Raw genomic sequence first — 11,418 nt, forward strand, 5'->3', positions numbered from 1 at the left:
CATTTCTTTATTACAAAACTGTGATCCATTTTTATTGATCAAACAAACACTCTGAACCGTCCAATACAAACAAACCGTGTATTAATACAAAACTGCAGAATTATTTCCTGTTCACTCAACAGTTCCTAGAGGGGGAAAAAAAAAGCTTATTCGCCTGACCAGTGTCACATTTTTCCTGATGCCAGATTGGGCCTCATTTTTGTCTTTTATTGAAGTTGTGTATAGATTTTCGTAGGCCAATCCACCCTAAGAATTCTTTCCAGATGTTCTTCACCTGTACTTGCCTATCAAACATTTAGTGACTCCCACAAACCTCCATAAACGATTACCTGAAAATGACCTCTAAACTAAGCAGTGTTGTGTATTAAATCTTCCAGTAACACAGCTCAGTCATTGGATTGCAGCACATTGGTTACGGCGATCAGGCATAACATTATGACCATTGACAGGTGCCGTGAATACGACCGATCTCCTCATCATGGCACCTGTTAGTGGGTGGGATATATTAGGCAGCAAGTGAACATTTTTTCCTCAAAGTTAGAAGCAGGAAAAATGGACAAGTGTAAGGATTTGAGCGAGTTTGATGAAGGGCCAAATTGTGATGGCTAGACCACTGGATCAGAGCATCTCCAAAACTGCAGCTCTTGTAGGGTGTTCCCGGTCTGCAGTGGTTAGTGTCTGTTAAAAGTGGTTCAAGGAAGGAACAGTGGTGAACCGGCGACAGGGTGAAGGCTCATTGATGGACGTGGGGAGCGAAGGCTGGCCCGTGTGATCCGATCCAACAGACGAGCTACTGTTGCTCAGATTGCTGAAGACGTTAATGCTGGTCATAATCTTATGTCTGATCAGTTTATACACACACTAATACGTCCTTTTTCTAATTTGTTAGAAAATTAATCTTAAGGTTATCCATATATAATTTTGCACTAAGTTCTCAGCAATAAACTATTCGAAGCCAATCGATCAAGGTTTATGTTAGTTATTCTCACTCATATGCTCTCATAGAATATAAAGGTATTTTATACCAGATGATTTGGTTGTATTCATATTGATAAATGAGGCCCAATGCGTGCTTCTGAAGTAAACAAAGGTAACAGTCTGCTAGTGCCACAAGCGCTTTAATCAAATCTCCCTCAGTAGAAAGAGGAACACATGAACATCATGATCTCTCACAGAGAGGACGCAGTGTGACGAGCTCGACGTTTACTGCTGGTTCTCTCGTCCCGGCTTGTTTTCCACGAGACTCTGCACTCTCGCCAGGATGATTTCGTTGCTGCTGCTGCACTGCTCGGGGCCGTATGGAGCGCTGATGGTGAGCACATTGGCCACGCGCAGGACGTCGCCTTCTTCCGTAACGGGAATCAGGTTCTTCTCCAGCCATGCTCGCAGGTTCTTCTTGCGTTCCTCGAGTTCCTCTGTGCTGAATTCCTGGCTGTCAGCAGGTGTAAACAGAGACCTCATCTTCTTCTCTGTATCTTCATCTCCTGGCTTGAGGAGCTGCACGTCTCTCACAGCATGGCCCGAGATGACCCTCACAGAGGCGTTTCTTTTCTCCTCAAAGGTCACAAGGACTAGGCTTGTGGGGGAGATGTATGAAAAAATGTATGAGTCAAAAAAATTAAAAACCTCTGAAAAATATAGCAGATTGTGATAAAGAATTTCTTTCTAATATGTCAGATTACACAAGGTGGGATTTAAAGAAAATTATAAGGCTCTGCTTCGATAATCAGTATCCGGTCTCGTGCGGAAAGCTAGAATCGTATAAACAGAAATAATCTTAAGTTCAGGTAAGTATTTTTACCCATTTCTTGCTAAATGCCTCATGCATGGGTCCTGTCTTGGCCTATTCACCTGAAATTCAAAATAATTTCATAAAGTGACGTACATTCAACTTAAGTCCAGGTGACAATTTACCTACATGTACACTATCTTGCCAAGGTAATATGGAGTTAGCCCGCCCTTTGCAGCTATAACAGCTTCTGGGAAGGCTTTCCATAAGGTTTAGGAGTGTGTTTATGGGAATTTTTGACCATTCCTCTAGAAGCGTATTTGTGAGGTCAGGCACTGATGTTGGATGAGAAGGTTTGGCTTCTCTGGCAGTCTCTGCTCTAATTCATCCCAAAGGTGTTCTATCAGGTTGAGGTCAGGACTCTGTGCAGGACAATCAAGTTCCTCCACACCAAACTCACTCATCCGTGTCTTTATGGACCTTGCTCACTCATCCGTGTCTTTATGGACCTTGCTCACTCATCTGTGTCTTTATGGACCTGGCTCACAGTCTCCGCTCTGATTCATCCCATAGGTGTTCAATCAGGTTGAGGTCAGGACTCTGGTGTGAAGGAACTTGACTGGCCTGCACAAACTCAATCATCCATTACCTTGCTTTGTGCACTGGTGCGTGTTGGAACAGGAAGCGGTCATCCCCAAACGGTTCAGACAAAGCTGGGAGCATGAAATTGTCCAAAATGTCTTGCTATGCTGAAGCATTAAGAGTTCATTTCACTGCTATGCTGAAGCATTAAGAGTTCCTTTCACTGCTATGCTGAAGCATTAAGAGTTCATTTGGTGGGGTGTCCCAAAACTTTTGGCAATACAGTGTATGTCCTCAAGTGACATCAGCACAGGACACAAAGACATCACCAGCTATCAGACGGACACCAGAATCACTAAAACATCAGGAATATTTCAGTATAATGTGGACTTTAACATGAATGTGAGTGTGTATACCTGGCAGAAACAGGATCCACAGTGTACACACAGCCTCCATACTGCTGTTTATCCTGCGCTGTAACTCGCACCTCCTGGTTCACATATTTAAACCATTCCTGCGGCAGCATGTTGCGCCATTCCGCCATTTCCGCTGGATAAATTAACAGAAAACACGAACGGCTGTTAAAATAACTTAAATAACAGAAAGGAAAACGTGCTTCTAATTCATAAAATCTGTTTTAAAACCCGTATGAGCCCGTGCAAACAAATTCGCAACTTACCGGATGTTCGAGAAGTGCATTGTGGGATATTGAGTTTGTTAAATGCTACGTCCCGTACTTTACTCGTGCGCGAGGACTACAACGAGGAGAGCGCGGACACTTTAAAATGTGACACGCAATGGATCGTTTCCATGGTTCCGCTTCCATCTGTCAGTTCGCGACGTTCCTTTCAGATTAGCGTGTTTAGGTTCTGTGAGATGTCCAGACACAGTCGGCACGGAGGAGGTAAGCGGTGGAAAAACGTTACGTAGAGTATTTATTGACAAATATTTAAATCAACAAAAGATCGACGGTATGCGGTTAGCATTGTAGCGCGCGCACGCTAGCTGTCGGCTGTAAAGGCTGACTGCTGCGCGCGTGCACGGCTTTCTTCTGCTTCTGTTGCTAAATTAATCGAGCTAGCTTAGTGGCTAACGCGATCATTTTCAATTTTCTTCTTCCATGAACAAACAATATATATATATATATATATATATATATATATATACACACACACACACACACACACACACACACACACACACACACACACACAAGCACTCACCTCGTCTGGCTTTAATCTGATATAATGACCTAAATGTATTTGAATAAAACCCCTAAACATATATATGTAAATAGACATTAAGAGTATAATATTTATGCTTATTTCTTTAATGCTTCCATTAAAAATAATACAGGTCCGCCATTTTGGATGCAACCTGTAAGGCTTACCAAAAGTTTGCTTGTACTGTTTATTAAAAAATATTAATTTGCGAGTCCAAAATTAGTGTGTGCTGCAATAGTGCATGCTTTGTACTCTTGCTTTTAACCTTCATTTTGTTACATGTTTTTATGTATATGCACTTTTGCTTAGGTGGACACTGTAGATTTGTACCCAAGAGAGAGCTGCTGCTGAAATCCTAATGACCCTACTCATCCCAGGACTTTCACAATCTTCTCATACTGCAGAACTTTTCCTACAGACTTGGTTCTGTTTTTTCCTCTTGTACACCTGTATGGTGTAACGATTTATAATTCCAGTGAAGAAGTTCCATTAGGAGTCATAACGTGTCCTCTCGGGAAGATTTTCGAAGATTACCACCGTCACCACTGATCTCGATTCACGTCTGTAAACCTGCTTAGTGACAGCGTCTAATACTACAAGCACTATACAAGTAAAAGTCTACTTTAGATATTGAATATCTACATTTTAGGAATGTTATTGAAGGGAACGAAACTGCCACACACTGATCAAACCGGAAAGACCGACTTTCATATTGTACACTATGTTGGCAAAAGTTTTGGGACACCCCTCCAAATCATTGAATTCAAGGGTTGGGCTTGGCCCCTTAGGTCCAGTGAAAGGAACTTCAGCTTCACTTCAGTGCTTCAGAATACCAAGACATTTCGGACTCCATGCTCCCAATGGGGATGGCCCCTTCCTATTCCAACATGTCTGCACACCAGTGCACAAAGCAAGGTCCATAAAGATGAGTGAGTTTGGTGTGGAGGAACTTGACTGACCTGCACAGAGTCCTGACCTCAACCTGATAGAACACATTAGGGATGAATTAGAGTGGAGACTGTGAGCCAGGCCAAAACTCGGACGTCTGCCTTTACATGCACATGAATGTAATATGGAGTTGAACCTGACCTTTGCAGCTATAACAGCTTCAACTCTTCTGGGAAGGCTTTCCACAAGGTTTAAGAGTATGTTTATTGGAATTTTTGACCATTAATCTAGAAGGTCAGGCACTGATGTTGGACGAGAAGACCTGGCTCACAGTCTCCGCTCTGATTCATCCCATAGGTGTTCTATCAGGTTGAGGTCAGGACTCTGGTGTGAAGGAACTTGACTGGCCTGCACAAACTCAATCATCCATTACCTTGCTTTGTGCACTGGTGCGTGTTGGAACAGGAAGCGGTCATCCCCAAACTGTTCCCACAAAGTTGGAAGCATGAGATTGTACAAAATGTCTTGGTATACTAAAGCATTAAGAGTTCCTTTCACTGGAACTGAGGGGCCAAGCCCGACCCCTGCAAAACAACACCAAAAAAATTGAATGACTTGGAGGGGTGTCCAAAAACTTTTGGCAATATAGTGTATCTCTGACAACTGAGACAATCTCCTGTGTATTTACAATGCAGTATTGTGTTTCTGTTTTACCTGGAACGGTTTGAACAGGTGAAAACTGTGTAATGTTTGGCGAACATCACCCCACATCCCAGCATCTACAATCAATCCATCAATCTTTGGTCTCTGTGGTTTTGCCTTTTACATCATGCCCGTGTGTTAGTATATTTTCAGGAAGAAGCTTCGAACGAGACACAGAAGAGTGTGTCTTTTCAGACATTGTCTGTCCAACTGACTGACAGCGTTATGCTCCAGTGTCTAATAGCGTTGCTATAAAGTGCACTGCCTTTTTGTGTTGTAGTTTTATGTTACCCTGAGAAGCTTCATCAGCTCCTGTGGTGGCTATAATTTGTGTTGAACATCTCCACACGCTCCTCCCAAGGCATTCTCTGACTGACTTGGCTGGCCAATGTGATGTGACTGTCTTGTCAGTGCTGTGTCTTTCCACAAGGTTTGATGAACCCCTTAGGCATCTTTTCAGGCCGTTTTTTTCCCCCCTGGTTAGATATTGCCTTCTGCTTGCACAGCTTCATGTTCGCTGCCAGGTTTTGTTCTAATCCGGTTGCAGCCTTCAGCCTTGGGAGCTCTAGTGCCAGGGCAGTTTCATCATTCTCTCTGAGAGGGCTGTAAGTGTTAGTGTTCAGTGACATCTGGCACTCTCACAAAACCCAACCATATGGCTTCAAGTCTCTGTGTTGTTTCTTGGTGGATGTCTGTTGGCAGTGTGCCGCTTTGCTCAGTGGCTTCGTTCAGATTTTCAAGCAGTGCTTTTTGCTGTACCTGACTTCCTTGCTTTGGTCTTGATTAATACAGAATTACGTTTTGCTTTATAATGTAGTGTTGTAAGAGTGGACACGTTTGCTCTGCTAGCTCACCGACTACGCAGTTTTCTCTAGAACTGTCAGACCCCGAGGTCATACAGTCTTTGCTAATTGTGACAAACCCGGAGGCCACGTTTACCTTGTACCAAGACCGTGTTTTTGCTAGACAGGTACAGCATGACAGCCACACCTTTCTTGACAGGCTTCTTAGTGGCCACACCTCTTTTGCTTGGGCTGACAGTAGGGCGTCCATGCCTCCTTTCCTGGACCAACGGTTATGCTGTCAACGCCTCCAAGGCAGATTGTCTACTCCTCCTTTGCTGAATCTGCCACACATCCTTTTTTGGACCAACTGACACATCAGCGTTGTGTCCTTTGCTGTAATTCTGGTCTGTAAACTTGTTTACATGACTTTAACTTTGTTATCATGGTTGCCCTACTGCTTAGCATTCTGAAAGAAAGATAAGTGAAGTTGGTTTTAAGGAGGAATAACAATAAAGGTCAAATCCAAGCTTGGAGAGTTGGTGTGTTTTACTAATGGGGATTTTACCAGTTCTTTCTGTTCGCTTTTTGTATGTCTGTGAACCTTTTTCTTGCAATGCAAATGCTGATTTTTCAGCACAGGGGGAAAACCCCGAAGCAAAATCCCATGCACATGTGACCATGTTGTGGGCATGATGACTACACTCTATTACTTAGAATAGGTGAGCACATGGTGATGAACATTAGATTACTTGAGAATGGCCAAACATCTGCGTGCAGCTGGCAGTCATTCAAATGATCGGATTTACAGGGGCGAACATCTGCATGGACCCAGATTCAGTCCATGGAGTGATGTTTAATCTGCTCTGTTAATCGCAGAAGCTTATGAAAAGTGTTGATGTTTTGATCCCTCTTAGTCAGATTTAATGGACTTGGAGCTAAAAATGATCTTCTCTTTTTTGTTTTATTGTAGAGACTAAAGTTTATGTTGGGAACCTGGGAACTGGAGCAGGGAAAGGAGAACTCGAGCGGGCTTTCAGTTATTACGGGCCTTTGAGAACTGTGTGGATCGCCAGAAACCCTCCAGGATTTGCCTTCGTGGAATTTGATGATCCCAGAGACGCCGAAGATGCCGTCCGTGGCCTCGATGGCAAGTAAGTGGGAATGTGTACAAATCACTATATCACTCCGCTGTTACAGTGACAGAAGAAAGATCTTCGTCAGTGGTTTTTATGATTATTTACTGCAGTTATTTCTGAAACGACATGGCAGCTGATTTTATTTATTTTTATTTTTTTTAAGTGATGGTCAGTCTCAGTAACGTAGCCCACATTTCCTAATCGTTAACGTTAGTCAGCTTCGTTAACTTTAAATTGTATTATGTAATCATGGATAATAAGAGGATTTCTTAACACGACTTGGACAATAAACTCTTGTTCAAATCAGAAGCACGATTAGAGAAAATGAACCAATCTACATAAGCCCTGTTCCGTTTCTGTTCCAGAGTGATCTGTGGAACCCGTGTGCGTGTAGAGTTATCGACAGGTATGCCTCGCCGCTCCCGCTACGATCGCCCGCCCACTCGGCGCCCCTTCGACCCTAATGACCGTTGCTATGAGTGCGGCGAGAAGGGGCATTACGCGTACGACTGTCACCGCTACAGTCGCCGCAGACGGAGCAGGTAAGGAGCCGGAGCAACCGCCATCAATTCAGCCGAATGAGTACTCGTAAAATAACGTGAACTTATCGTGTTCATTAACATTCAGAAAGACAATGCAGATCATGTAAATACACTCTCGGATTTTCTCTACACTGTATTTCCCTTGAGCCAGCTCTTCTCACACAAGAGTGTCTACATGTCTCCTTATTGTTTAAATTTCTAATGTTGCTGTCATTTTTCTCCTTGTTTGGCTCCTGTATGTACATATAGTTGTTGGCCGTTCGCTTCGTAAAAAGGCCTGATGCTGATATTTAGCCGGGAGGGTTAGATTACACGAGAGTAATTACATGAGAATGTCTGAGTCAAATTTCAGACCCATCTCTAATTTACAAGCTTTTCAGATCATAAGCATGAACTAGTTTTTAAATTAAGATCGTTTACTGGCCTCTGATTGGCCAGTTTTCTGTGATTATAAAGAGGTTGAGACTCTTCATGATGGTCAGCCAATCAGGAGCTGGCTTCCTGAAAAGCCCAATAAATCCCTGAAGCAATGTATCGGTCCACCACTGTCTGTATATACAGCTATATAAATGTTGTTTGTTTTACTTTCAAGGTTTATATAATGCTCAAATGTTGTGTGCGATTTTTATTTAATGACTCACCTGGTCAAAACCTTTCAGGTTTCATCGTTTGATTCAGAGTGTCGCGACCCTTTACGATTTCATGAATCTTCTAGCAAATACCACACTTACGGTCAGCTGCTTTGACCAGGGCGTGACCAGCCAGACCCTCTCTCTAAAGTCTCCTGCCACTTCTACCTGCAGCTAATCGTTTCATTCGGGGCACATAAGCGTGCGTGCGTGTGTATGTGTGTGTGTGTGTGTGTATGTGTGTGTGCCCCCCCCAACTCCAAACCCAAGTGATCAGCAATCTGAGCCAATTTGACTATCAATTCGGGCCCACGCTTTTGCTAACGAGAGCATCGAGACCTCGGCAGACAAAGCACTTCGCACACTTCTATCAAGTCTCAATCAAGCGATTTCGCTGTCAGTGCGGTCATCGTTAGAAAGCGAAGAAAACGACTAGATGCAGAGGTCGACTGATGATAGATACTTCTAGATCGCCTAGATCTGCTAGACCTTGGTTCCAAAGAGGGTCGACCTGCAAACTTGCAAGGTTTATTTTAAGTACCAATTAATGTGTCTCTCTTTCTCTCTTTCTCTCTATTTGTTTTTTTCTCTCGAAGTTTCCTTTGCCTGAAATTAGTCAAACGTAATGTGTAGTGTCATAAGTTTTGTTTGTTTCTTTCATTTTTAGTTCTTTTGGTTAAGCTTGAAAAAAAACTATTTTATGCAGGGATCCTGTAAAAAAATAAAACTGTTGACTGCTGTAAGTAATGTAGAGCTAAAGTGAATTGTTGTACGTTTTTTTCCGTTGATGCTAGGTCAGGCCAGTGGCAGAGGTGCAGAATGCTGTAAGCAGATGTAGGCAGAGGTGCAGGGACAGTTTCAGAGACAGAATTAATGTCTGTATGTCTTACTCGCCGTTTCTCTGTAGAGTCGGTACTTAAAGTGTTTTCTTTCTCATTGCATCCTTTCATCCATGCCTCCGTCTCTGTGCCCTTTCGCGTGGATCGGGCAGGTCTCGTTCTCGTTCTCGCTCTCGTGGAAGGAGGCATTCCCGTTCCCACTCTCACAGCCGGAGCCGAGGCAGGAGGTGAGTGAGGCAGCATGTGTGTGAGGGAGCGTGTGTGAGGGAGCGTGTGTGTGTGCGCGAGAGGGCACGCGCGCGAGGGTGTGTGTGTCTTCGAGAAGGAGTGTGTGTGTGGGGGGTGTGTGCGTGTGAGAGCGAGCGTGTGTGTGTGAGGAAGTGAGCGAGTGTGTGTGTGTGTGTGTGTGTGAGGAAGTGAGCGAGTGTGTGTGTGTGTGTGTGTGAGGAAGTGAGCGAGTGTGTGTGTGTGTGTGTGTGAGGAAGTGAGCGAGTGTGTGTGTGTGTGTGTGTGAGGAAGTGAGCGAGTGTGTGTGTGTGTGTGTGTGAGGAAGTGAGCGAGTGTGTGTGTGTGTGTGTGTGAGGAAGTGAGCGAGTGTGTGTGTGTGTGTGTGAGGAAGTGAGCGAGTGTGTGTGTGTGTGTGTGTGAGGAAGTGAGCGAGTGTGTGTGTGTGTGTGTGAGGAAGTGAGCGAGTGTGTGTGTGTGTGTGTGTGAGGAAGTGAGCGAGTGTGTGTGTGTGTGTGTGTGTGTGTGAGGAAGTGAGCGAGTGTGTGTGTGTGAGGAAGTGAGCGAGTGTGTGTGTGTGAGGAAGTGAGCGAGTGTGTGTGTGTGTGTGTGTGTGTGTGAGGAAGTGAGCGAGTGTGTGTGTGTGTGTGTGTGTGAGGAAGTGAGCGAGTGTGTGTGTGTGTGAGGAAGTGAGCGAGTGTGTGTGTGTGTGTGAGGAAGTGAGCGAGTGTGTGTGTGTGTGTGTGTGAGGAAGTGAGCGAGTGTGTGTGTGTGTGTGTGAGGAAGTGAGCGAGTGTGTGTGTGTGTGTGTGTGAGGAAGTGAGCGAGTGTGTGTGTGTGTGTGTGAGGAAGTGAGCGAGTGTGTGTGTGTGTGTGTGTGAGGAAGTGAGCGAGTGTGTGTGTGTGTGTGTGTGTGTGTGAGGAAGTGAGCGAGTGTGTGTGTGTGAGGAAGTGAGCGAGTGTGTGTGTGTGAGGAAGTGAGCGAGTGTGTGTGTGTGTGTGTGTGTGTGTGTGTGTGTGTGAGGAAGTGAGCGAGTGTGTGTGTGTGTGTGTGTGTGAGGAAGTGAGCGAGTGTGTGTGTGTGAGGAAGTGAGCGAGTGTGTGTGTGTGAGGAAGTGAGCGAGTGTGTGTGTGTGTGTGTGTGAGGAAGTGAGCGAGTGTGTGTGTGTGTGTGTGTGAGGAAGTGAGCGAGTGTGTGTGTGTGTGTGTGAGGAAGTGAGCGAGTGTGTGTGTGTGTGTGTGTGAGGAAGTGAGCGAGTGTGTGTGTGTGTGTGTGAGGAAGTGAGCGAGTGTGTGTGTGTGTGTGTGTGAGGAAGTGAGCGAGTGTGTGTGTGTGTGTGTGAGGAAGTGAGCGTGTGTGTGAGGAAGTGAGCGAGTGTGTGTGTGTGTGTGTGAGGAAGTGAGCGAGTGTGTGTGTGTGAGGAAGTGAGCGAGTGTGTGTGTGTGAGAGTGAGTGAGTGTGTGTGTGTGTGTGTGTGTGAGAGTGAGTGAGTGTGTGTGTGAGGAAGTGAGCGAGTGTGTGTGTGTGTGTGTGAGGAAGTGAGCGAGTGTGTGTGTGTGTGTGTGTGAGGAAGTGAGCGAGTGTGTGTGTGTGTGTGAGGAAGTGAGCGAGTGTGTGTGTGTGTGTGAGGAAGTGAGCGAGTGTGTGTGTGTGTGTGTGAGGAAGTGAGCGAGTGTGTGTGTGTGAGGAAGTGAGCGAGTGTGTGTGTGTGTGTGTGTGTGTGTGTGTGTGTGAGGAAGTGAGCGAGTGTGTGTGTGTGTGTGTGTGTGAGGAAGTGAGCGAGTGTGTGTGTGTGTGTGTGTGAGGAAGTGAGCGAGTGTGTGTGTGTGTGTGTGTGAGGAAGTGAGCGAGTGTGTGTGTGTGTGTGTGTGAGGAAGTGAGCGAGTGTGTGTGTGTGTGTGTGAGGAAGTGAGCGAGTGTGTGTGTGTGTGTGTGAGGAAGTGAGCGAGTGTGTGTGTGTGTGTGTGAGGAAGTGAGCGAGTGTGTGTGTGTGTGAGGAAGTGAGCGAGTGTGTGTGTGTGTGTGTGTGTGTGTGTGTGAGGAAGTGAGCGAGTGTGTGTGTGTGAGGAAGTGAGCGAGTGTGTGTGTGTGAGGAAGTGAGCGAGTGTGTGTGTGTGTGTGTGTGTGTGTGTGTGTG

General features: G+C 45.2%; 2 protein-coding genes across 2 annotated transcripts in view; one reads left to right on the forward strand and one right to left on the reverse strand.

Annotated features, from left to right (window-relative positions):
* On the reverse strand, positions 1–3,132 carry gemin6 (gem (nuclear organelle) associated protein 6). The gene is made up of 3 exons (XM_058401231.1): positions 2,991–3,132; positions 2,728–2,860; positions 1–1,576 (listed from the first exon to the last, which is right to left on the reverse strand). The coding sequence occupies exons 2-3, from the start codon at positions 2,853–2,855 to the stop codon at positions 1,204–1,206; spliced, it is 501 nt and encodes a 166-aa protein (XP_058257214.1). The 5' UTR covers positions 2,856–2,860; positions 2,991–3,132; the 3' UTR covers positions 1–1,203.
* The window catches only part of LOC131360608 (serine/arginine-rich splicing factor 7-like), a 25,812-nt gene continuing 17,454 nt past the window's right edge, over positions 3,061–11,418 (forward strand). The window contains exons 1-4 of the mRNA XM_058401230.1: positions 3,061–3,215; positions 6,880–7,060; positions 7,411–7,587; positions 9,208–9,282. Of these exons, the coding sequence (XP_058257213.1) occupies positions 3,122–3,215; positions 6,880–7,060; positions 7,411–7,587; positions 9,208–9,282 (527 nt within the window). The 5' untranslated portion in view covers positions 3,061–3,121. The remainder of the gene's footprint in view (positions 3,216–6,879; positions 7,061–7,410; positions 7,588–9,207; positions 9,283–11,418) is intronic.

This window comes from Hemibagrus wyckioides, linkage group LG10, assembly GCF_019097595.1.
Source record: "Hemibagrus wyckioides isolate EC202008001 linkage group LG10, SWU_Hwy_1.0, whole genome shotgun sequence".
NCBI classification, from domain to species: domain Eukaryota; kingdom Metazoa; phylum Chordata; class Actinopteri; order Siluriformes; family Bagridae; genus Hemibagrus; species Hemibagrus wyckioides.